Source organism: Tursiops truncatus, chromosome 19 (assembly GCF_011762595.2).
Source record: "Tursiops truncatus isolate mTurTru1 chromosome 19, mTurTru1.mat.Y, whole genome shotgun sequence".
Taxonomy (NCBI): Eukaryota; Metazoa; Chordata; class Mammalia; order Artiodactyla; family Delphinidae; genus Tursiops; species Tursiops truncatus.
In genome coordinates, this window is record NC_047052.1 from 50,582,864 (window position 1) to 50,609,431 (window position 26,568).

The 26,568-nt window shown below is 52.6% G+C and overlaps 1 protein-coding gene across 1 annotated transcript in view; it reads right to left on the reverse strand.

Moving 5' to 3' along the window:
- Positions 1-26,210, reverse strand: part of LIG1 (DNA ligase 1) — a 32,163-nt gene extending 5,953 nt beyond the window's left edge. The window contains exons 1-19 of the mRNA XM_033846410.2: positions 26,140-26,210; positions 23,538-23,627; positions 20,962-21,100; positions 19,694-19,820; positions 17,813-17,923; positions 15,965-16,072; positions 14,573-14,689; positions 14,290-14,365; positions 11,398-11,478; positions 11,050-11,106; positions 10,097-10,269; positions 7,153-7,319; positions 6,655-6,731; positions 5,696-5,787; positions 5,363-5,462; positions 4,258-4,343; positions 3,657-3,772; positions 2,567-2,662; positions 470-580 (exon numbers count right to left, since the gene is read on the reverse strand). Coding sequence (XP_033702301.1) covers positions 470-580; positions 2,567-2,662; positions 3,657-3,772; positions 4,258-4,343; positions 5,363-5,462; positions 5,696-5,787; positions 6,655-6,731; positions 7,153-7,319; positions 10,097-10,269; positions 11,050-11,106; positions 11,398-11,478; positions 14,290-14,365; positions 14,573-14,689; positions 15,965-16,072; positions 17,813-17,923; positions 19,694-19,820; positions 20,962-21,100; positions 23,538-23,627; positions 26,140-26,156 — 1,941 coding nt within the window. The 5' untranslated portion in view covers positions 26,157-26,210. The remainder of the gene's footprint in view (positions 1-469; positions 581-2,566; positions 2,663-3,656; positions 3,773-4,257; positions 4,344-5,362; positions 5,463-5,695; positions 5,788-6,654; positions 6,732-7,152; positions 7,320-10,096; positions 10,270-11,049; positions 11,107-11,397; positions 11,479-14,289; positions 14,366-14,572; positions 14,690-15,964; positions 16,073-17,812; positions 17,924-19,693; positions 19,821-20,961; positions 21,101-23,537; positions 23,628-26,139) is intronic.
- Positions 26,211-26,568: the final 358 nt, after the last annotated feature.

A 26,568-nucleotide genomic window follows, 5' to 3' on the forward strand; every position in this document is an offset into this window, starting at 1 on the left:
CGAGGCAGACACCCCTGTCACCTGCCATCCCCCCCCTTCTCCCCAGCCAACAGGCCGCACACCTGTGAGGGCATCAATGCTGCCAGCCACACGCACTGAATTGGGATGGCTCTTGGCTAATCCTAACCACCTCATTCACCACTGCTAGGTATTTGCTCTCCCAGCCTCCCTCGCAGCTAATGGGGGTGACATGACACAACTCTGGCCAATGAGAGTAAAGAAGATTGCTGGGGTGCAGGTTGCGGGGGCTCCTAGAACAGATCTTTCATAATAAAACAGATGTTGGGAAAGAGGCCTTCCCTCCTTCCAACTTGGCATGCTGGGATAAGAATGTGATGGCTGGAGCTGTGGCAGCCACACTGCAAAAGGCTGAGAGAACTACAACCCAACTGATAGCTCTGTCTCTCTGGGATTGCACAGGACTGGGTGGAAGATGAGGGCAGGCGGTGGAGGGGTGGGCAGAGACTACCTTGCGTTTGCGGGTGGTGAGCACTTGGAATGGCTGGATCTGCTTCTTTTCCCGGTCCCAAGCCACAGCTTCCGCGTCCAGGATGAAGGATGTGACTGATGGGAGTTTAATCTGAAAGGTGAAGAGGGGGACCCAGGACTGGTGAGAAGTGGCGGATGAGGCCAAAAGACAGACGCAGGGAAACAAATATCTTTTTCCTTCTGCAGCTCTGAAGATCCACTGACAAACTGACGTCAACCTTAAAGAGACACATGTGAACACAGACCCCTTCTCTTGTTCCCCACTGAGAGGGGAAAAAAACTATGTTTTCTGAGGACTTACTATTTGGTCCCACAAGCTGGAAACCAAGGAGCCTTTGTCATCTTCCTCTTCCTCCCACTTCACACTCAATTACCCCGTGAACTTGTCCGTTTCCGCTCTGAAACTGCTAAGCTGTCCACCTGTCACCACCTTGCTGAGCCCAGTCCAGCCTAAGCCACAGCATCCTACTGGTCTCCCCGCTCCTGCACTGACCCTGTCCAATCCACTCTCCTCATAGCAGCCAGGCTGCTCTTGGCAAACCCCAAATCTGATCACTTCTCATCCCTGCTAAAAACCACCCTACAGCTCCCCAAAGCTGTGGGACCTCTCCTTGGTCAGCCCGTGGCCCTTCCTCGCCTCACCTGTCCCCCTCAGACTCACGCTCTGTACCCCAATGCACTAGCCTTTCTGTTTCTTGAATGGGCTGTGCCCCTCCAACCACCGGGCCTTTGCACATACTGTTTACGCTAGAATCTGCACGACTCCAGGGGCACCATTCCCACTGTACCCTGGGCTGTGCTTGGTGATGGCCTTGCTTTCCTGACACCAAGTCTAAGTCTTATTCTTTTAAAGGCTCCAATGAATGCTGGACCTTTTCTTCAGCGCCCGATCTCTGAGTGTACTCATAGAGGCAGCAGCGGGACTCTGACGAAGATGTGCCTGCCCCGCCCTCTCTGTTAAAGCCCCAGCCTCCAGCACAGGGCTCAGCACAGGGCAGTCGCCCAACAAATACTTGTTGAATGAATGAGCGAAAGAAGCCAGATACAAAAGACCCTGTACTATCACCACGTATCTGGAGCTCTAGCAGAGGCAAAAACGAACCTGTCCCAACGAAAAAGCAGATCAGTGGCTGTTGCCTCAGGAGATGGCTGATGGGGGCGGGGACAGAGGCCTACTTGGCATGGGGCATGGGGAAACATTCTGGAGTGACGAAAACACGGAAACATTTTACATGCTGATTACGTGGGTGTATGAACTTGTCAAAACCCTTCAAACTCTATCAGAACCTTTTACAAAGCTACACCTTAAGCTGGTTTAAAACAACAGTGCTTGGCATGTACCAGGAACTCCTTTAATGTCTGTGCCGTATACTGTTACTTCTGTCCTGCTGCTTTAGGAAAGAGCAAGTTTCCTTATTAATTAGGGAAGGCAGGAGAATGGCTCTCTGACTCCTAAAAAAGGCCCCAAACCGCCCCCTTGAGGGCAGAGACGTCCCCGGCTCCAGGGCCTTCGAGACTCAGCCCTAGTTAGGCTGTGGGGCCAGTCTGCAGGCTGCCTTCACCCTCATCCCAAACCCTCTCCCTGTCAGAGAGCAAGATTCTGGCTTCCCCAGCCTCTGCTGCACCAGAGTGGCCATGGCAACCAGTGCTGGACAAGGACCCCCATGCTGGAGTCAGCCGGGGGTGGTAGGAGGCACCCAGAAAAGCACTAACTTTGTGGGAAGGGACAGAAACTGGAACCCCTTTCCTGACTGTCTGGAAGCGTGGTGGCTACTTGGAGACCATAGGGGACAGGCACTGGGATGAAAGGAACCAGCCAAGGACAGTAGAGGACAGAGGACCAAGCTGGGTTTGGGAGGACCCTGGTGCTCAGCTGAGCCAGCCTAGGGCCACCCGCCTTCAGATTTGAGAAGAAAATAACATCTGCAGTTGTTCCATTATTTGCAGCCCAACACACTCCAATCTCCTTCCCATCAACCCCTGCTGTGCCGAGCTGGCCGGGCTGGGCCTCAGTTCCCTGCACCCGTAAGTGCAGCCCCGGCCCCCATGTGAGTGAGAGGCAGCGGCAGGTGCCCACCTTGTGGATGCGGCTGATGATATCAGGGTACCTTCCGGTGTTGTCCTCCTGATTCCTGCTGAAGATCTTCACCTCGCCGCCTTCCAAAACGTGGATCTGCCACAGTGGGGGAGCGGAGAGGGACTCAGGGCCGGGTCTCCCCCAGGGGCCCCTCCTTTCTCTTCTTCACCCCACTTTCATTGGCAGACGGTTCCAGAAGCTCTGGAGGAGGTACTGGTGCAGAGACCTGAGTGAATCCTCTCCTTGGTTCAAACAGCACCTCCCGGCCCTGTGTGTAGAAGTCCCCGCCACCTCTGCTTCATCTCCAATCCCTACCCTCCTCCCCCTGCAAGCACAGGCACTGACTCTGCGTGTATGTGTTGATCTGTCTGGATGTTGTTAGGCCGTAAACATCATTCTGGGTTTTATGATTTTAATTTATTCATTTTACTACGTCTGGGCCACAGTCCTTGAGTAGTGCTACATACGTGCCACCTAACACGTATATTATCCCAAGAAATAGTAGTGTGTGTGTATGACGTAACATACGACTTTAAACATATGTATGTATTTTTTAAAATCACCGTCACCATGGTAACTCATTTTGTTCATTTTCTTCTCGGCACTGTATTTCAAAGACCCATCTGCGTTGTTAAGCGTCTACTGAATCCACCGTGTGCAGCCTCCTCAAGGCACCACAGGGTGGCGCCCACCAAGCTCGCTTATCCATCCGCAGGTGAGGATCAGGGCGGAGCCGGCCCCAACTCCCCCCAGGACAGAAGAGCCACAAGGAGCATCCTTACAGCCCAGACCAAGGACACCTCCGGCCCTGGGAGGCACCCGTTACATTAATACACCCACCAGCAGGGCACGAGTGCAGCCAACGCTGCTTGAGCTCCCACTGCCGTGGGTCAGGACTGTGACGATATCATCAAAACTGATTCTCAGAGAAGCCAGTCAGGTGGCTATGAGCGCGGATTGCCCGGAGATGGGAACTACAGCCCCGAGAGATGCGCACAACCAGATGGATTGGAACTCAGGTCTGAGGGACCCCACGGCCCTGCTCGACGGCATGCCCCTTTCTGCAGAAGGGATGTGTCCACCCCCTTACCTGTGCCCTCTGCCCATCGTATTTGTACTCGCAGGTGAAAGCTGCCTCCTCAAAGCGCCTCAGGACCTCGCTGACGCCCCGCGTTGGGTGGGCCAACATTGGTTTCAGGGGGACCCCTGGGGGGGGTTGCGATGAGAGTGAGGTCAGGTAGACGGGGTGGGGGGGCACATTAGGGTGACAACCTCAGGATGACGAAGTGATGAGACAGAGGGAACCTGGGTGGCTGAGCCCTGGAGTGCCGCGCAGCCCCTCCCTGGCCTCCTGCCTCCCTCTGGACTCTTACGTACAAGAAAACAAGAGTCTGTCTGCCTGCCTGCCTTGCCTTTTGGAGTATCTCTGGTGTAGCAGCTCTAACACAGAAGCGGGAAGTCCCAGCAGGAAAAAACCGCTTTTGGCACAGGGGACAGGACTGACTTTGGAGGAGAGGGTCCTGCGGCTTCTGAGACGGGTGAGCTCTGGGCAGCGGGCCCTCCCATGGCCGCCCTGGAGGGCAGAAGCCAAGGCCAGGTGGAGGGAGTGGAGCTGGAAGGCGGCCAGCCCAGCGCCTGGGGCCCAGGGTGAGGCTATAGACCGACTCCAGAGGGGCCCGTGGGGCTGGTACCTGGGCTCAGCCTGCAGTGCTCCGGGAGCCGCTCCACACCGTGCTCCAGCAACACGGGGACGATCCGGTCCAGGTCGGGCACCTCGCTGGGGTGGGGGCGAGAACAAGGTGGGGCATGTGTTTCTAGAACTCTGCTCTCTGGCTGCAAGATCCACCTCTGCCTGCCACCTGGCCCCAGGGCCTACTCCTGCCTATCCCCGACTCCCCTTGTCGCCCTGTTTCTGTCGCAGTCCTCCCTCAGTATCACTATATATCACTCTGACTCTGTCTCCCTCGAGCCGGGCCCGCCATCGCTCCCCAGTCTGTCATCATGAGATGAGCGATTCTCTACCTGGGCTACATGTCACAGCCACTCAAGGATGTGTTCAAAAAAGTGTTTCTTCAAGGCCAGCCTCCACTTGCAAAGATTCTGATTTAACTAGCCTGGGCAGGCCTGAGAGCGGCAGTCTGTAGGTGCCCACGCAGGGGCAGAGTTAAGGCTGCCGCCCTGGCCCCAGAGGCTCTGCAGGGCCTGTCTGTCTTGTGTATCCAGCACCCAAGGGGCCTGGCCCAGAGCAGGTGCCCCGTGGGCACTTGTGGAATGGCTCGTTTGCCCTCCTGCCGCTGACACTCCATCTGGGCTGTCACCGTCCCGCTGTGGCCAGCCCTGGGTCGGTAGCTAGCCAGGTCCCTCCATGTGGCTCTCTCTGGAGCCCTCACCATCACTCCACAGACATCCTCTCCGTGACTGTCACGACCCCTCACTGTGCGTCAGTCACTAGCCCCCATCTGGGGCTCTTGTGGCCTTTCCACATGCACAGTCCTGTTTGGAACTTGAAAACCTCTTGATACCTCCTCCTCTTCTCTGTGTCTGCATCTCTCCCTGTCCCTGTGTCACTGACCCTTCACTGTTGGCCATCTTCCCGATCTTTGTCATCATCCCTGTGCCCAGCACCAGTCTCGTCTGGATCACCACCCAGTGCTCTGTCACTAGCCCTGTGATGGTCACGGATGCTTGCTGGCTGCTGGCCCCTCCCACTTCACCCATGACCCCTCGGGCCCTTCCCACCGCCCCCCTCTGGCTCCCCCCACCCCCCTCACTCTGCCCAGGGCCCCTGGAACTCACCAGAATGTCTGCTTCAGGATCATGCCTTGCTCCTCCAGCCATGTCTTTCTGGCCTCTGCTGTCTTGCCCTTCCCAGCATCCACCACGGCTGGGGGGAATTCTAAGACAAGCCCCAGCAGAAGAGGCTTTGGGATGGGCCCAACCCCGCTCAGCCACCCGAGTCCACGGTGGGTGGTGGCGCCAGGGATGGTGTCCGCAGGGGAGAGAAGCCTGGAGTGGCAGTGGGAGGTGGGAACCACGTGTAGGGGTGGGCGTGGGCATGGACTTCTGACAAGGAGAAGGGCAGCCAGGTTAACTCGAGTGGTGGGCACGGGGCCGGCCACGGGGGCTCACCTTGACCTGGCGGGGTGAGGCTCACGGCCTGGGCGAGGGCCGCCAGCACTGACTGCTCTGCCAGCCCGAGGCGCAGCCGTCCACTCAGGGCTCTGGGGAGACAGCAGGTAACGGGGAGTGGGCTTGTCCGTACCTGTCCGACCCCGCCCTCTACCCCTTGCTCCTCTCTCCTCCAGTCTCCCCAACCTCGACCCTCTCCTCAAAACCAGAGCAACCTCCAGAGCCGGAAGTGACCTGAGATCACACAGCCCCGCTTAACAGAGGAGGAAACAGGCCGGCCAGTAACCACCGTGACTGCTGGCAGCGCCTGCAGACAGAACTAGGGGCCTTGCAGGCGTCTCTGCCTCTCTCCTCAGCTGCGCTCTGAGAAACTGGAGTGGCTCAGGGAAGGAGGGGCAGGGCCGGAGCTGGGCCTGGAACTGGAAGGCAGCCTGCCCCAGGGGTGCCAGAGTGTGATGGTCAGGAACCTGTCCCCGCCACACGCCCTGCTTTGAGCCAGCAACCTCAGGCAGGAAGCTTCACCTCCCTGTGCCTCCATCTCCCCTTCTGTAAACTGGGGTGAGGCTAACAGGGCCCACCTTCAAGAGCTGTAGGGAGGAAGAAAGCACGTGGCATGGGGCAGGGTACCCAAGAAACACTCCAACGACTATGTCGGACAAACACTTCAAGGATGGCTACCACTTGGCTACCTTGCTTACTGTCCCCACTCAGGCCAAGGCAGACATCACTAATCAAGCGCGGCACTCTTCACCCACGAGCCCCCACCCTTTTCCAGGCAGTGCTACTGAGAAGAGGAGCCGGCTGTGAAAGGAAACCTATGTTCCCATCCCGCCCCCTCAGGGCCCAGGCTCCTCTCTCACGCTGTTCTCATCCAAGGGCGGTCGGGGCACTAGCAGTGATACAGCTGCCAGTCCCTCTCCACTCCACCTCTCCCCACCCTCACAGGCCCCCATACTCACCTGGCGATGAATCGTGCTTCTGAGTGGCGGCAGGCCACAAAGAGGCCTTTGATGACGTCCATCTTCTTGGCTGTGGACTGAAGATGTGGGGGAAGGGCAGTCAGTGCCTGGGGTGAAGGGAGGGGAGGGGACCACACCTCCCCACCAACCATGCTGCCTGGGGAGCTGCCACTCTTGGAATACCTGCCCCCATCCCCCCCCTCGCTCCCCCATCCCACGGCCACGCGCTCACAGCGCGGTGAAAAGCTCGCTCTCTTCTTGCCTCCCACCCTAGCTTTGCTCAGCACGTGTTTATGGAGCCGTGTCCCACGGCCCACACTAGATCAGGGCTAGACTCTCAGGAAGAGGTTCCCTCGGTCTTGAGAGCAGCAGAAGGAAAGGAAGCTCTGATCCCACAAGCAGGACCAAGGCGATCCAGCCCTGAACAGTCTAACCAGAGCCTTTTGGGTCCCCAGGGGCAAAGGGTCTGGAGAGTGGGTGAGCCGCCTGCCCACTCACAGCGCTGCCGGCCAGCTGCGCGATGTCCCGGAACTTGGTGAAGACGCCGGAGGCGGTGAGGGCGGGTGGGGGCAGCATGAGCCTCTGGGTGCTGCGGCTGCTCTCGGCCACCAGCCCCACGTCGCCCTTCTCGGCCGCCTCGGCCCGGACCGACTCGAGCTGCCGGCCTTGGGGGGCGGAGAGAGAGGGTGCTGAGGGCAAGGAGAGGTGTGGCCACACGGCTCCCGGCTCCAGGCGGCCTGGATGATGAACCCGTCTATACCAGAGGGGATGTCTGGGGTGGTGTCATCAGTGTGTAGACGGGACTTAAAGCCTTGGGGTGGAATGCGATCACCAGGGGAGCAAGTGTAGACGGAGAAGGCGGCCAAGGGACCCTCTGCCTGTCCTCCAGTCGCTCACTAACATCCTCTGGCAGAGCCCAGTGGGCCTTTGCTTGTTTTCTGTCACCTTATCCTTTTGAAGTCATCAATTTAAATACAGTGGAGGTGCTCTGGCCTTACTTATTGTCTAGGCTGGGTCCCATGGACACCCCTTGCTGTAAGAGTAGGCAGCTGGACCCCTATGTTCATAGCAGCACTAGTCACAATAACTAAAACATGGAAACAACCTGAATGTCCATCAACAGATGAAGGGATAAAGACGTGGCACATACATACAGTGGGGTACTACTCAACCATATAAAAAGAACAAAATAGTGCCCTTTGCAGCAACGTGGATGCAGCTAGTGAAGTCAGACAGAGAAAGACAAACACCATATGATATCACCTATACGCGGAATCTAAAACATGACACACATGAACTTATCTACGAAACAGAAACAGACTGACACAGAGAACAGACTTGTGGTTGCCAAGGGCAGTGGGTGGGGTAGGGAAGGAGTGGGAGTTTGGGATTAGCAGACGCAAACTATTATATATGGGATGGATAAACAACAAGGTCCTACTGTGTAGCACAGGGAACTATATTCAATATCCTGTGATAAACCATAATGGAAAAGAATAGGAAAGAGAATGTATATATATTGGGTTGGCCAAAAAGTTTGTTTGGTTAGTGAATACATTGTTCAAGAAAGCTCTTGGTGAAAATGAAAAATGTGTCTTTTATTTTTACTTAAAACCGAACGAACTGTTTGGCCAACCCAACATATGTATAACTGAGTCACTTTGCTGTACAGCGGAAATTAACACAACATTGTAAATCAACTCTACTGCAATAAAATACATTCTAAAAAGAGCAGGAGGCTGGGAAGGTGGAGGCAAGTTATCACAACAGCTCTGCCTAGCCATTCTCAACCTATCAGAACCACAGGCCCTTCCCAGGACAGGCATTTTGTCAGACACAACTTACCCACACGTATCAGGTCAGCACAATGCCCCAACTCATGTACGAAGGAAACAGAGGGAAAGCAATTCACAATGAAAAAGCACGCATTTCAATCTCTGGCCGCTTGGCCAGAGATTTTTTTTTTTTTTTTGACAACGACCTACACTTATCTATTCCATAGCATCGCCGATATGCAAAATACAAAGCAGGTTCTGGTGTCTGGATCCACCCCAACTCACTTCCAAAACAATTATATTCCAAAGTTTTATCTGGAAGCCATGAGGACATGACCGAGTTGCCAGGCCCCGTGCCTGTAAGTGCCATCGCCTGACCAACTCTCCACACCCCTTGGGCCGGGCAGCCGAGGGGGGCCTGAGGAGACACGTGTGAGCGTGAACACGGAAGGACGGAAACCGCCTCGGTCCCTTGGTCCCGTCTGGCAGCAAGGCCGGGCAGCACTGGCTGCCGCCTACTCTCCACTCCTCACTATGTAAGGAGGAGAAATCCTTCTTCCTTTGCGCCAGCGTGGCTGGGTTTTGTGTTACTGGCAGAGGGAAGTATCCTAGTGGACACAGTCTGCAGCGGGTCTGGTGCGATGTCAGCACCTAATGAATGTGTCTTGAGCGAACGCGTGGGAGCGTTCTGATCTCAGCTCCTCTGGTTCCGACGACCCCATGACTCTCTTCCATTCCTGGTCAATCTTCCTCAGGCACCTTGTCCTCTCACGAAACCCTCAAACCTCTTCTTCCTTAAGCGCTGGTGCTGCGCAAGGTGTGACTCAAAGCCCCGCCCCTCTCCTCCCCAGAGACCCTGTCCCTGGGCACGAGAACTGGCCAGCACGTAACCAGGACTCCAAAGTTCAGGGCTCCCAGATCCTGCTCTGTGACCCAGATCTCCTGAGCTTTGTTTCCTCGACTGTTGGGTGGCCCCCAGATACAGGTTGGTCCCAAGCTGAATTTAGTAACTTCCCCTGGACCGGCCTGCCCCTCAAGGTGTCCTGACCTGGTGGTGGGTCCATCATGATGGACCCGGGGGTATTCTTCTCACCTCCTCCATCCCTGACCCCTGCATGCAGTTCCCTCCTGGGCCCCGTCTCCCTTCTCTTGCCCTCTCCTCTGCTGCCCACAGCTCCCCTGGACCTCTGCCCCACTTCCTCCCCGGCCTCCTGGTTTCCTGTCCATCCTCCACACGGGCCCAGAACTAACCCTGCCCTTTGCCTGCTCAGGACCTTTCCACAGCTCCCTGACGCTGTCACAATAAACACGGAGCATTCCAGGCCCTTGGTGGGCAGGAGGTCCCGTCCACATGGCCAGCCAGCCTCTCCTAAGCACCGAGGGCTCGGCCAGCTACCTCCACAAGCCCAGCTACCTCCACAAGCCCCAGCCCTCAGTCCCGGCCCCGTCCTGCTCTGGGCCTGCAGCACCTCCTCCCACCCCGACCGGGTCTCAGCGCAGACCTGGTCCTGCTCTCCCCCCGCACCCCGCTCGCTGCCCTCGCTCTCCCCGTCTCTCCACCTTCCCAGTCCCCCTCCATCGTCTCCCAGGTGCTCCCGGCCTCTCCACTCCCTCCCTCGAAGCTCCCCCCACCACCGCTGGGGCTTCCACCACAGCGCCCCCCTCACCTGTGGCCTGGGCCACCGCCTTGAGGAGGATGCCGTCACCAATGCCGAGCTCCAGGCCCTGCTGGGGCGGCCCCAGGCGGTTGAGGCTGAGGTAGAGGATGGGGAGGAGGTCAGCAGGTGACAGGGCCGCCACGGAGCGCAGGAGGTTGCTCAGTGTCTCCACCATCCGGAGCCTGCAGGAGGGGACGGGGCAAGGGGATGTGTGTGACCACCTGGCGTTTCAGGACCAATGTGGGGCGGCGGTGGCGGGATAAAAGGAATCCGGGAACAGAGACGAGGAGAGGGCTCACGACCAGTGCCCAGTGTGTGACCCGAGCCACGGGCACCGTCACAGGCTGCTGGGGGGAAAGGAATTCCATTTGACCGTCATCTGTAGAGAAGTAACAGCTGACGCATACGGACTGTTTTCTCGGTGCAGGCACTGGTGTGAAGCCCTCTGCACCCTCTAACTCCCTGAACTCTCACAGCTCCCCTGAGCTAGATATTATCTGATTTTACAGGCAAAGGAACGGAGGCGTGGAAAGATCGTGTAACTTGCCCAAGGTCACAGAGCTAGTATCAGACTGCGGTGGGGTTCTCGCTACAAACAAGACCTGGATTTCCTCTAACGTCGAGGCATGTCAGCCAGGTGGCGGCTACTTCTGACTACTTAGGCTAGACTCCGTTCCTGCCACCAGGAGGTGGGGGCTGTTTCCTCACGCCAGGGGTCTCGGCTCACCCTCACATCTTGCTCTGACCCACAAATGAGGCAGAAATGATTGAGCCTGGGCCTCCAGAGGGCCTGCAGCCACTCTCGTGGCCATGCCCGTGGCCTGTGATCTCGTGTGTCAGGCTGAAGCTGAGAGAGGAGAGGTTAAAAGGATTAAGCAGCTGGAGGCACAGAGGCTGCCAGAGAGACAGAGCCCGAAGGGCCTTCACCCAGCGGCCCCGGCCAGGCCGGCCTGGTTAATTACCGTGCAGAAACCTCTTCGATCTTCTCAAACGTCCGGGCCACAGCCAGGTAAGGGACTCTGCGGGAGGAAAAGAGAAAACAAGAGCTGTGCGTACACCCACGCTGCCCCTCCAGCCACCTTCCTCCCCACACCTCCCTGGGGACAGCCTTGCTAAATCCCCAGATGCACGCAACCCCGCCCAGCCACTGCCTGGGGCTTTCTCTCCGTCCCCTTCAGAGCTGCCGATGGTCTCCCCAAAACACGGAGGGGAGAGATTTGCCAGTTTTCTCCCACTGAAGCCTCCGGAGACAGGGCCTCCCGCAGTGCCAGGGACTGGAGAAGGACAGTCTGGGGAGGGCCAAGCCTCACCTCTGGCCCACCTTCCAGCAAGCATCTTCGACGGGATGGTAGTTGTTCTTGGCAGGATTGTAGCTGGATGGGTCCAGGTGTCTGTGGAGGGAAAAGGGAGACTGTAGGGTAGATGCCTGGGTCGAAGGGAAGTCATTCCTCCCGCTAATATTTATTGAGCACCTACTAAGTGCCAGGTACTATTCCAGGCACAAGGGCACAGAAGAGAATGAAAACAAGTTTGCTAACCTGGAGTTCACATTCCAGAGGGAGAGTCAGGGGGAAAAGACAAAAAAACGTTAAGTGAATAAATCATTTTAGATAAACAATATTTTAGAAAACCAAGTAGGGGGAGGAATCACGATGGTAGGTGCTACTTCAGAGGGCGGCAGGGGAAGGCCAGAGGAGATGTTTGGGCAGAATGATGTGAGGAGTGAGCAGTGTGGGTACCAGAGAGAAGAGCATTCCAAGTGGGGGGAACGGTGAGTGCAAGGGCCCTGCGACAGACACACGCCTGGCATGTTTGAGGAAAAGAAAAGGGGTCAGCGTGGCTGGTGGAGCAGCGTGATCTGAATGCTCTTCAAAGTCCACTCCAAGAGGCAAGGACCTCCCCCGGCCTCTCGGCCAATCCCTCCCTCACACTCTGGCTGGAACAGCAGGAGGAGGGTACAGTCCCTGGGTGCCACAAAGAGCCAGGCACCGTGTTAAGAGCACTACATCTGCTAGCGATCAGCCCTGTGGGCAGGGACTCTTCTACCCTCCATATCCAGATAAGGAAACTGGGCACAGAGTGGTTAAGTAGCCCACCTGAGGTCACACAGCTAGCAAGCAGCACAGTTCCAGAGACTGTTCTAAACCTCTACATTATACATGCCTCTAGAAATGCCTCACACTGACCCCAATAGAGCCACCGCAGTCACGCTCATTTGGGTTAAAATCCCTGCTCCATCACTGACCAGCTGTGTCGTGGTGAGGAAGCAGCTTCCCTCTCTGAACCACAGTGTCTCCATCTATACGATGGAGCCACCAGGAGTCCCTACCCTGACACGTTGTCATGAGGTTAAGGAAGAAATTATGGTGAGGGTTCCCACTCCTTGGTGCACTCTGTGGGGAGCATTTTTAGAACAACACTGACTCCCCAGCCTCAGGCCTCTTTCTCTACCGAATGTGGGGGGACAGAAGGGCGAGGGAGAAGACTTCAGATTTTTTTCAGCTCTTCAGCTGATCCTGATGCACAGACAGGGCTAAAGATGGCTGAGCTGGACAGAGCGTGCTCAGTGAGCTGTAAGGACTCAGCGTTTGGTAAGTGGTGGCCCTCCTGGTCCTTCCTATCATTACAATGAGAGACGGCAGAGCGCGGTGGGTAAGAAATTCTACAGCCACACTGCCTGGTTCAAATCCCAGCTCCACCATACACCCCGTCTGCGACCTCAGCAAGGCAATCAAAATTAGTAACAATAACAATAGCGACAATAATAGCAGCCACAGCTTGCTGAGCTTGCGCATGGCCAGGCCCGGGTCTAAATGCTCCAAACCCTCAGGAGGAAACTGGCCCAGAAAGGCTAAGCCACTTGGCAAGGTCACACAGCTGACAAAGGTAGAGCTGGGATTTCTAACCTCTCCACAATACTGTCCTGCCTCCAAGCCTCACTTTTCTCACCTGTGAAATGGGGATATCAACAGAAACGACGCGCAAAGTCGCTGTGAGGCTTCGCTGCATTAGGATATGGAAGGCACACTGCCTGCTGCCTGGCACACCGTTAACAGTGGATAAGAGAGTGTGTTTTTGCCACTGATAAGCCCCCATTTTAAAAGCAAGGAAATTGGAGGCCCTGAAAGTTTGTCTCCTGGAGGCAGCCATCAGCGATCAAACTGGGAATATGGCATAAGCAAAACCATCACAGGGCGTCCCTGGTGGCGCAGGGGCTGAGAATCCGCCTGCCAACGCAGGGGACACGGGTTCAAGCCCTGGTCCAGGAAGATCCCACATGCCGCGGAGCAACTAAGCCCATGCGCCACAACTACTGAACCTGTGCTCTAGAGCCCGTGAGACACAACTACTGAGTCCACGTGCCACAACTACTGAAGCCTGCGCACCTAGAGCCTGTGCTCCGCAACAAGAGAAGCCACCGCAATAGAAGCCCGCACACCGCAATGAAGAGTAGCCCCCGCTCACAGCAACTAGAGAAAGCCCACACGCAGCAACGCAGACCCCATGCAGCCAGAACTAAATATAAATTAATTAATTAATTAAAAACAAAACAGAAAACGATCATAGTATCACATGAAATAAAAATCAGGACATAAAACTTCATGTCAGACAATGATTTTGTTAGAGAAACTTATTTATAAATAACCTAAGCATGGACACAGGCCCAGAAGGCAAGATGGGGCAGTGCTGAAGAAGAGGCCAGGCTTAGGAACCAAGTGGACCCAGGTTTCAGGCCTGGCCCTACCCCCGCCTCCCTGTGTGACCCAGGGAAGATGACCTAACTTCTCTGGGCTACTAGTCTCAATGTCTGTGCAATGGCTAAAATACCTGCTTCCTCTGCAGGACTACTGCAGAGATGAAGTAAAAAGGCGTAACAGAAACCTTTGGCACCGGATCTGACACATAGTAGGCGTCCAAGAAAAGGAGCCGGCCGTTCCTACAGTGCAGTCACATGCTGAAATGGGGCCATTTAATCTCAGTAATCAGGTCTCAACTGGGGTACAAAATTGCCATTAAGAATCCCCCCAAAATTTTTAGTAGAATAATTAAACCCTAATCACAAAATTTTAAGGCTGAAAGAATGTTTGGGGACTACTGGTCTCATTTTCGGAGGCCTACCTACAATCAGGTCAGAGAGATCTTGGACTCACTGCCTTATTCTGTTTAATCTGCTGTCATCTCTACAATAGATCCTGACTCACCCCTTGGTCTCGTCCTTTCTTAGAGCGCTGGGTCCCTCTTCTTTTGCTTCTTGTTTGATCGCTGGCTTCCGGGGAGCTGGGAATGAAGCAGGGAAATGGTGGGTCCTTTCTCCTTCTGACAGCCCCTGCCTGCCAACCACTCTCCAGCCAGCATTGCGAGAGGCGAGTTACACTTTCTAACCAAGTTAGGCTTTCTAACCCACGGGAAGGCCATACATTCTGGAGAAAGATCCACCCGCCTCTCCCCGGTGCAACCCTGCAAGGTGAGGGGGGAGAAACTCACAGAAGAAACTGCTGAGCGTCTTGGGAGCTTTGGGGGGAGGCTTAGCCTGGCCGTCCTCCTGTGGTCCCTGCTTCACGGCCACCTTGGGCTCTGAAACGCTTTCTGTTGGGGGCTTTGCTTTGAAAGCGAGAGAGGTCAGATGGTGATGCAAACTATTTTTTTAACCTCAAGGTCATTCTGACCCTGAAGATGGAAGACATAATCAATTCTGCCCCTTTCCTTTCCATAGTTTCATTTTGGAGCCTCTCAGGCCTGATGCTTTAGGACTAACTAGTGGAATTCTAGCATCTGGCCTGAGATTGGAGACTTACGGATGGTGGGGAAAAAATCTCGGTACGATAAGAAGAAAATATTCCCACTTCTGCAGGTGCAGAAAATCAGATACGATCCTGCATCCTAAAAATATCCCCACAGCGTTCTTTCTGCCATGGGAGTCTTCTGGACACCTCCCTGCAGGAGCTGTTCTATGGCCTGGGGGGTAACTTTAACCTCTAAAATCTTGTAACTCACCCTGGTTACCTAACTTAAAAAAATTATTGCTCAGGACTTCCCTGGTGGTCCAGTGGTTAGGATTCTGCACTTCTACCGCAGGAGGAGCAGGTTCGATCCCTGGTTGGGGAACTAAGATCCCACATGCCGTGTGGTGTGGCCAAAAAAATTTTTTTTAATTAAAAAAATTTTAAATTATTGCTCAATTAATAACATACAGTGCCTACAATTTCTGAAAGATTTTTTTTTTTTTTTGCGGTACGCGGGCCTCTCACTGTTGTGGTCTCTCCCGTTGCGGAACACAGGCTCCGGACGCGCAGGCTCAGCGGCCATGGCTCACGGGCCCAGCCGCTCCGTGGCATGTGGGATCTTCCCGGACCGGGGCACGAACCCGCGTCCCCTGCATCGGCAGGTGGACTCTCAACCACTGCGCCACCAGGGAAGCCCTCTGAAAGATATTTTGTTGGAGGATGACTGGCTCTTTTTTTCCTCACATGCACAGAGGAAAAAATAACAATAAAAATAATGATAGCGGACTTCCCTGATGGTCCAATGGTTAAGACTCTGCACTCCCAACTCAGGGGACCCGGGTTCGATCCCTGGTCAGGGAACTAAACTAGATCCTGCATGATGCAACTAAAAGATCCTGCACTCGGCAATGAAGATCCTGCATGCCACAACTAAGACCCAGCGCAGCCAAATAAATAAATAAATATTTAAAAAAATAATAATAATAGCAATAGAACCTATAATTTCCCCTAGAATTTGCATTTAGACAACACACTGGAGAATCTTATTTAAGTCTTATCTCATCTGAGCCTTAAATTAACTGTCCTCCAAAGACATCTGACCCCCAAAACCAGAGAGGTGGGGCTTCAGGGAGGAAGAGGACCAGAAACTCACTGGAGGTCTTCAGGGGCTCAGGGGGTGACCTGGGCTGGTCCCCTTCTTCTGCTTCCTTCTTGTTGCCCCCTTCAGGCTCTGTGAGGCTTTCTGTCGGTGTCTCTAATTCTGAGGACCGATTAAAAAAAAAGCCAGATGGCAAAAAGTCACTATGACCACTCCCCAAAAAGGGCATTTCGATTCCCAAGACACTCTGCCCCCGTTTTTTCTTCGCTGTGCTGACTGAACATCTGTGAAGTGTCGAGAGGTGTGAGAGCCCGCTCCTGGTCAGCCCTGAACCAGGCAGGGCCCTTGAGGGAAACCAACCCCGATGCTCACCTGGGCAGCTAAGAAACAGAGTGGGCCAGTCTTTTCTTACAAACCATTATTTTAGAATTATTCACTGCAAAATAGAACTGGAAAGGGTTCAAAATGCCAACAGTGACTTGTTAGAGATAAAAATAAAGGTGTTGTTTTTTTTTTAAGCTGACTGGAAAAAAAAAAAAATCCACCTCCAGGGTAATAATAAAAACTGCATCAACTAACTTGGGAAAAATCTGCCTCAGTAGAAAGAAGCCCCACCTCACCCCCCAAAATCCCCAGACACAGACAATGGCTAAAACTGCATGATTTATAGTAAAATTTGTTACTGACTAAAAATTGCCAACTGGAAATCAAATCTCCACCAAACTCAGATCTTCCCTGGGAAAGATAAACCTAATAAGGACCTTTTATTAAACAAACACATTGACAGTGGCAAAGGCTACGATTATTATAATCTCGTACAGGCCCCAAATGATCGATGGATCAGGTCTTTATGGTTGTGTTTCCCACGGAGGACACTTTACATTTTCAAGGGAAATTGGTGACATCTGCTGGACACCGTATGACCTACTAGCTCAGGGTATTTTGCTTGTCAGTATTAGATCACATTCTTGGCAATTCCTGACGTTAGCTTTCTGCAAGGCTGGGTACTCACTGGTGGTGTGATAAAAACCAAGTACTGCACAAAAATCACCAAGGAAAGTGGCAGTGTTCAACCGGATTCCAAAGTCTGAGCAATTGTGCAGTGCCCAGGAGACATCACAATTAGTAACTAATTATGATTATTTAACAGTGAAATTAAATATTATTTTTCCTTTCAACGTTATATGTATTATTTTCTCAAATGCCCAAGTTGCTAGAACATAAATAAATAGTTGTTCAGACATAACAACTTAACAAACCGAACAGTAAAGGTATTGGCCTTGAGGCACCGTGAAAAAGTTGCTAAGGCACCATGGGCCCTGGAAGTTTGCGAACCTCTCTGCTTTCTGGTAAGATTTACAACAAAAAACAAACCATTTAGAGGAAAATATATTCCATATGAGAAACATAAAAATAGAAGAGAAAAATGAGAAGCTGCATATGAATTCGTACTGAATTAAGATGGCCAAACGAATGTATTCCAGAATGTTTTCATGACAAAATTCCCCAGGTGGGGCTGTGGGATTCTGACGGACTCGTGTGGATTCTTGGACAGAGGTGTCAAATCAGTGGGGTCCTCACAGCCTGCCCTCTCAGACAGGCCCCCGCCCCTCCAGATCACACTTGCGCACACACGCGCGCACACACACACACACACGCAGTCAGTCCCACAGGCCCCTGCCCCTCCAGATCACACTTTCTCTCTCTCTCTCTCTCTCTCTCTCTCTCTCACACACACACACACACACACACACACGCAGTCAGTCCCACAGGCCCCTGCCCCTCCAGATCACACTTTCTCTCTCTCTCTCTCTCTCTCTCTCTCTCTCACACACACACACACACACACACACACACACACAGACACGCACACAGAGTCAGTCCCCAACCCCAGGGCCTTACCTTCTTCCTCCTCCTCCTCCTTCTTCCTCTTCTTCTTGGTTCCTCCGTCCTCGTCCTTGCCCTGCTCTTGCAGGACATCCTGAAATGTCCGTTTGGAAAGCTGCTTCCGGGCTGGGAAGGCAAAGGGCTCAGTGTGGCCTCCTTGCCGGCCCGCCTGCCCCACCCCGGTGAGCTCAGACCCCGCGATGATGGGGCCCTGAGAAGGCTCTGGGCCCCTGCCCTCCTCCGCCTGCCCACAGCCACGGCTGCCGTGCAGGCCGCTCCTGCTTCCTGGCTGTGTGACCCCGAGCAGGTTCCTTCATCTTAGGAGCCAACAGCCACCCTCCTCTCTGCCTCACCTCTCACGACACACTATCCTCAAACCCTTCCTGCTCCCCAAATTACACCTTATTGCCCAGAGACGCCGAGATGGATGGGATTCCCCCGTGTGCCGTGCTGTTCCCACCTGGAGGCCTTTGCACGGGCTGTCCTGGCTGCAACCCTTCCCAACCGCCCATTCTCAGCACAGCCAACCCTAACCCATCTTCCAAGACTCAGGCCAGATGGCGCCTCCTCGGGCCCTCAATCCAGAGCTCCCCTAGCATCCGGCGTTACCACTATTCTTCCTTATACCAGCACCACCAGTGGAAATATGCAGTGAGCCACGTACATCATCTTTAACTTTCTAGTGGCTACACTGAGAAAAGGAAAAAGAACCAGGAGAATTGTTTGAACAATATCGTTTACTTAACCCAATAAATCCAAAATATGATGATTCCAACATGTTTTGAATATTAAAAGAAATGAGTAACATTCCTTTTTCTATGCTAAGTCTTCAAAATCCGATGCACTTAAAAGCACATCTCAATTGGGCACTAAATTTTCATCAGAAATACTCGATGTGTTTAAATTTCATGGAATTTACCGTTGAGAAAGTGGCGTCACATATCCGAGTTGATCGAATTATTGCAAGGCTTCAATAATTGAAACTAGAGTCAGCTTTCCAATTTAAATTGAATTAAAGTAGCATTAAAAATTCAGTTCCTCTACTGTACAGCACAGGGAACTCTACTCAATACTCTGTAATGACCTACACAGGAAAAGAGTCTAAAAATGGGTGAATATACGTATATGTATAACTGATTCACTTTGCTGTACAGCAAAAACTAACAATACTGTAAATCAATTATACTCCAATAAAAATTTTAAAAAAATTTTAGTTCCTCAATCACCACGGTTCAGGATCTCAGCAGGCCGTATCACCCTGCGACATGTGGGGGGTCTCTCCCCTGTCCCTCCCCTGTGTAAAAATCTTCCCAACCCCCCTGGCGACAGAGGCGCCGCTCCTCTGACGGGCTTTCCATGGACCTTCTCTAGTCTCATTGCTCGTTGTCCCCAACCCCACGCTCTGAGCACCAACACACCTACCATCAGTGCCCCCAAGGCCTTTTCCCCTCCTCAGTCCCTTCTCACTCCTCTTCTGTCCCTCAGGGCTCAGCTTGGTTAAGCTCTCTCCTAGAAGTCTCCCTTGAGTCAGGGGCCCTCCCCTGGACTCCCACAGTGAGCTGTGTGGCCTCCAGCACTGCACACATCACAGTGACAATAACCTACATTTACTGAGCGCTTACTGTAGGCTGGGCCCAGTTCCAGGCCCTTACACGTATTCACTTTTAATCCTCCCAACATCTCTGGGTGGGAGGTACTGTAATTATCAGTCGTTTTAGGGATAAAGCCCAGAGAAGGGAAGTCATTTGCCCAAGGTCACACAGCCAGTGGATGGTGGAGCCGTGCTCTTAACCACAACGCTAAAATCGGGGCTGTCACGAGGATGGCTGAATGATGCAGAAATCCAAGTGTGGACAAAGACAGGCAACTGAAAGGGCGAGGCCAGGGGGTCCTTACCCGTGCGACGCTTCGGGATCCCTGACGGGGAGACGACCGTGGGAGAGGTGCTAGAGTGGGAAGGGCTGCTCTCAGGCGGTGTGCCAGGACTGGGAGCGGAGACTTGTGGGGAATCTGGAGCACGCTTCTGGAAGGGGAGAGAAAGAGCAATTCCTGAGTGAGAGGAGGAAGGAGGGAGCACCCAGCTACGTCATTTTCCAAGCACTTGAGAGTACAGAGGAACTCAGCCCCACTTAGGCCTCATCCCCTCTTACCTGGGCCATCCCTCCACCATCCTGCGTAGTTTCATGGTCCCAGACTGTCCCTATTATGGACCCCAATAACAATTCTTTTTTTTCTAAAGTAACAGAATCTTTGATTTTTAGCTAGGCATAATACAGCCCAACTAAAAACTATACTTCCCAGGATCCCTTGCAGCTAGGTGTGCTCAGGAGCCCGAGGACTACACTTCCCAGCCTCCCTTACATCTAGGTGTGGTCAGAAGCCCCAGGTCTACACAATGCAATGTAAGGATATACAGGTCCACTGGTTCAAATAACATTCACCTAAAGGCAAGTGGAGTGCCCTGCTCTTCCCACTGGCTGAATGTGGGCATTCACTTGGACAAGGGCATCTAGGGATGGCAAGCAACAGTATAGAAGCACCCTGGGGCAGAGTTAGCTGAGGAAAAGACGAAGATGACAAGGAAGAAGCAGCTTCTGAGGGGCCTTGGAGGCTCTGTAAGAACCAGCTTTGGCCTGAGCTGGCAACGCCAGGGGGTTTGAGCAGGGGGGAGACAGGAGCTCACTTCACCATCGACAGACTGAGAAGTGCTGCACTTCAGACGTTATCCTCAGAGCAGCCAACAGGCATGAAATGACTTAAATGAGAGGAGCAAGTGAGCCGATGCACTTGAAGATAGAAAGCCCTCCCACAACAGGAGAGACTGGACGGATTTCCGAGCCCTTCCTCTGTAGCAGGCGTTCTTCTCTGATCCGTATGTGAATCGACTCACTGCACCTTCACAGCCACCCTACGAGGTGAGGGCTATCTATCGGGAGCTGCTCGTGCCAGCTGAGGCTGCCCAGACACCCCAGGCCAGGGAGCTGAGCCCAGCCGCCCGGCAGAGGCGGGGTTAGGAGCACAGAGACCAGGCAGGACCACTCCACTCCTCCTCCGCTAGGGCATCATCTCCAGAATTCTCCTGAGCAGCCACTGCACTCAGCTCCAAAGGCCACTGGGAATGATGGTTTCTTCTGGTAAATGTGGGCAGGCTGCTGGGGCCCTACCTGGATTTTGGGGGGCTTGGGGGCTTCCTCCTCCTCGTCCTCCCCTTCGCTGCCCAGGACCCGGGCCATCTTCCTCCCTGGCCTCTTCACTGGAGAGTCGCCCTCAGGTACCACTCTATTCCGCTCCTTCAGCGCCACCCTGGAGGATGAGAAAATGGAGGTTTTATTCCAGCAGATAGAGTGGGGATGCTACTCCCAAATTCTCCAGCCCCTTCATTATGTTTCATTCCCCTCCTTGCCTTTCAAGCATTCAATGAACATTTTCTAGGGGCCTCCTCAGCATATACTCTTAGTCATGCATCCACCCATCCCGCTCTCTGGAGGCCTCCTGTGTGCCCACCCTGTGATGGGTGGTGCTGAGGAGCACGTGAAGTCCCTACTGAGGGCGGAGACTGGCCTCCAACATCCCTTTGGAGACGCTCTTTCAGTCATGCAAGCCCGAGTCCCCTAGGTAGGGACTACATTTCCCAGCCTCCCCTGCAGCCAGGTATGGCCATGTGATGAGTTCTGACCAATAGGATGTTGACGCCTGCAACCTGCTCCTGACTGCTTGTCCTCACTGCTCTCTTATCCCTAGAACTTCGACTTGCTGACCCCCTTTGACAATGCAGGTGAAGGCAGGACACAGCAGAGAGAGAGGGAGAGAAAGAACCTGGGTCCCAGTACCACCAAGTGGTACAGAGTCACCTAGCTGCCCCAAACTGCTTAAACAGCTCAGAATCTTTCAAGTGAGAAAGAGGCAATTTTAACTTTAACCAAGTCACCATGACTTTGGTTACTGGTAAAGCAGCCCAACGACTCCCCTAACACCAGCTCTGAGGCACTCCCAGTCTGGTGAGGAACACAGACACGGCCGTCAAAATACAACCAATATGCCTGCTGATGGAAGTCACTTAAGGGGCTGAGAACACAGCTGATTGCTACCGGTTTCTGTACTCATAAAGCTCACGGTCTGGACAAAGACCAAGATGTACACAAACACCTCCCTACTTAGGTCAATGACGGCACGCTCTTGTCATGGAACATTAAAGAGAATAAAGTGAGATCAGATGAAGTGGATGGCTCTAAGACTTTTTTTTGTGGGGAGAGAAAGCAGACTGTCAAATCTGTGAGAGGAGTTGCTGTTGATTTTATTCACTGCTAAACCCACAGAGTCTAGGTGCCCGGCACATAGTAGATTCTCAGTAGATATTTGTTGACTAAATGAATCTATACAGTATGATTCCATGAATGTAAAAGATACATGTTTGCCCATATGTACCTGCAACTTGCATACAGAATAATCCTGCTTTTCCTATTTAAAAATAAATTAAAAATGTGTATTATTATCTGTTGTATGTCAGGCATGTGCCAGCTACTTGAGATATAACAGTGACCAAAATGAGAGTCCCTGCCATCCAACATATAAGTGTGAGAAACACTTATTCATTCAGCAGTTCCCTATTGAGCACCTACTATGTGTCGTAACTAACTGTATTAGGCGCACGTGTTTTTACGCATAGAAAAAAGGTATGGAAGGATATACCTCAGATTAGTAATAGTAGTTTCTCTGGAGAGTAAAACTGGAAGCACTTCAAATTTTTATTTACCTACTTCTGAGCTGATGTATTAATAATTACCATGTGTAATTCCACATGTGGGTATCTATGCTAGAAAAAAAAATCTGCACGTGTGCCCAAGAAGTCACACATACAGACTAAACTGCAGCATGGACTGTTTCAGCCAAAAAGTGGAAACAACCTAAATACCCATCGCTAGGGGGACGTTAAATAATTTCTACAGCACATCCATAAAATGGAACACAGAGCAGAAGGTAAAAGGGATCCGAGGGTCCTTTGTGTTCAGGAGTGGAAAAAATCTCTAAGTCATACTGTCACTGAAGAAAGCAAGTTCAGGAACCATACACGCAGTATGATCTCTATTTTTCAAGACATTAAAACACGTCACAGAAAATAAAACCACACACAATAAGTGTGTATATATAGCAGTGCAAACACAAAAGGGGCAGATCTAAAAGTCGAGAGTGTTGATAAATTATGACCTCATTCTTACCACTGACTGAGCGTCTTTTATGAACCAGGCACTGTTCTGTAAGTCGTTAGTGTGTTATGCATCAAACCCACACAGAAAGCCTGACATAGATCATGATACCCTGCTACCCGTGAGGAAACAGGTACAGGAAGTGAAGTTACTTGCCCAGGCTCCCAAACTGGGGATGTGAGCTAAATCTACCCTGAGTGCATGCTTTGGAAAGCTGACCGGTCCAGGGGCAGGGTCTTCCCGAGAATCTGTGACAAGGACGCTGGAGGAAAGAACATTGTTCTCTTCTATTTAGATGCGGCCAGTGGCAGGGTCTCTGCCTCATGCAGTCTGCTCCAGAATGAAGTCAAGACACTGGGACGGAGCCCTGAAGACAACTCTGAGGCCCTGGATCCAGCTGTGCCTGAAGATGACCCTACCTTTGGCTTGTCCAGTTACCGGAGTCAAAAATTTCCCTGTGGGGCCCTGAGATATTCTGAGCCAGGTCCTGACTGATAAAAGGAACAGATTCACCACATCCCAGCCCCAGAACGTACTTTGGAGGGGACTCTGTTTCTCTGGTGCTGTTGGATATCTCCTTCTCTGGCTTCTTCACTTTGCCCTCTTTCTTGGGCTGGAAAAATGACCTGGAGGAGCAGAGGGTGGGGTGCGGAAAAGTGAATGATAACAGAACCAATAACCCCGCTAACACACACCACATTCCACAGCTTCCGATGCCCGTCCCTGTCCCAGGACGCAACAGAAGGCTTCAAACAACCCCCTTAGACCAATAAGGAAAACTGAGGCTTATCAGATGGAGGAGGCAACGCTCTGCTTATTTTTCTGCCCCAACTTGCCACTCACCTGAGACAGGACACACCCCGATTTCCATTCCACAGGGATTAACTATGCACTTACTACGTGCCAAGGCCTGTCCTTGGAAGCTAGGGGCAGGGCAGTGACCCAGACACATATGCCCCTGCCCTGGAGGGGCTGACACTCTAGTGCGGTAGGCAGACATTAGCAAAGAGGTAAATATAAAATGTCCAAAGGCGTTACGTGCTCTGAAAAAGATAAAGGTGCCCTCCCCTCTACCTGAGCCTGATGCGGCTGAGTGGCTTGCCCCAGAGAGCAGAGTACTGAGAGGGGAAAAACAGGGGCTTGACGGCGCAGGGACCTGGCCAAGAGAGGAAGGTTAACATTGCCTACGATGTCTTGGGGACGTCGTGCACCCCCAATATGAGGCAATGAGAGGGCACCTCACCTCAGTGCCCAAAACCCCAGGCTATGAGAATATCGGACAAACCAAACCGGGGGTAAGGCTACAGGTGTCATGACAAAGAAAGCCTGAGAAACTGTCACCCAGACGAGGCATGACAGCTAAATGCAACATGGCTCCAAATCAGATCCTGGAACAGAAAAGGACATTAACAGATAAACTGGTGAAATGCAAATGAAGTCTGGAGCTTAGTTAAAAGGAATGTATCCCTGTTGGTTCCTTATTGTGACCAGTGGACCACAGTGATGTAAAGTGTCAACAACGGAAACCGGGTGAAGGGTGTACAGGGACTCTCTGTACAACTTTACAACTTGCTGGTACATCTAAAATAATTCCAAAATTAAAAGTTTACTTAATCTTTAAAAAATAAAATAGGGACTTCCTTGATGGTCCAGTGGTTAACATTCTGCGCTCCCAATGCTGGGGGCATGGGTTTGATCCCTGGTCAGGGAACTAAGATCCCACATGCCACACGGCACGGCCAAAAAAGGAAAAAATTTAAAAATAAAATAAAATAAAGCAAGGTGACAGAAAGCAATCAAAAGTGCTATCATCCCAGGAGAGACTGTCCCCAGATTTCTCATCACCTGAGAAAAATGCAGCGTAGGATCTGTGTAAGCCACCAACTCCCAGGTCTCTGTGGGTGACATCCAGGTCTGGATCTGTCTAGAATCCATCCCCTCCTTCTGGGAATAGCCCTCCACGTTTTTCTTGTGATGCCCGTTCCCCCCCATTCTCTCAGTCCCTATGGTTCGCGTGGGTCTGCCCTTTCACCCACAACCAGGGCACAGGCCCTGGGCCTGGCCACTCAAGGCCCTGCATCCCTGGGGCTACGACAGTGGCTGGCTCAGGGACCGGCATGCGGCCCAAGGTGGGCCAATGAAACTTAACTCTAGATATTGTTGTGACAGCTGGGAGAGAGACCACCTCTTTCCACCAGGATTGCTGGCTCTAGGGTACTAAAAGTCTAAGGAAGACAGCCTGCCAGAGTGATACAACATCCAAGAAAGCAGAGCTGAACGATGGAGACAGAGTCCCAGTGAGAAAGTCTGGACAACTGGATCTGACTATTAAAGCCAAGTTTCGGGCTTCCCTGGTGGCACAGTGGTTGAGAATCTGCCTGTCAATGCAGGGGACACGGGTTTAAGCACTGGTCCCGGAGGATCCCACATGCTGCGGAGCAACTAGGCCCGTGAGCCACAACTCCTGAGCCTGCGCGTCTGGAGCCTGTGCTCCGCAACAAGAGAGGCAGTGACAGTGAGAGGCCTACGCACTGCGATGAGGAGTGGTCCCCGCTCGCCGCAACTGGAGAAAGCCCTCACACAGAAACGAAGACCCAACACAGCCAAAAATTAATTAATTAATTAATTAATTTTTTAAAAAGCCAAGTTTCCACTACACAAGCCAAAGAATTCCTTTTCTGTTTTTCCTGAAGCCAGCCTGACTGAGTACCGGGTTCCTCAAGCCGGGCATTACCGGCATTTCAGGCCAGATCACTCTTCGTTGTGGAGGGCTACCCGGGGCATTGTAGGATGTTTAGCAGCCTGCCTGGCCTTTATCCACTAGATGCTAGTGGGAAATTCCCTCTCCCCCCAGGTGGTGACAACCAAAAATGTCTGTTGTTCCCTGGGGGACAAAACTGCCCCCGATTGAGAACCAGGGGTCAGGGTCTCTGAACCTTGCAACTAAAAATTCTGGTTACTACACTACCTATTTTTCTGATCCCCTTTCCCACTTTCCGTACTGCTCAACTCCTGGAAATCCCTACGTGAAGACTAACCCGAGTTCTTCTAAGATAAGGCGCAGAGTCAGAGAGGGGAGCAGAGAACTTGGAGTATGTAAGCCGGTGGCAGGGGCAGGGGTGTGGGGAGGGTACTTACATAATACTTCGCTGCATGATGGCGTCAGAATCCTCCCCTCCCCTGTCCTCCTCTTCTCCAGTGGGCAGTTCCTGAAGTAGACATCCAAATACTTGGTGAGGATACTGATTGTGCAGGGATCAAAACAGAAACTTCCACACACTGAGGTTTGGGGAAATCACCCTGAAATCTACATCACCTGGCTTGAACTTGACACTCACTGAACAGCCCATCATATGGCCTGTCAAACGTACAACGTGCAGCTGCTTTAACCAACTAAAGAAGAGAATGCATTTACCAGAAATAAAGAACGTCCACTCTGAAGATAGGAATAAATGTCTCCCTTCCTATGACAGCCGGGCTAGTAGCCCTTCAAAGACAAGGTTCCCTTCCCAGCTGCCACGGCCATACTGACTCACTGTGTCTGCATGCTAATCTTTTTTTTCCCTC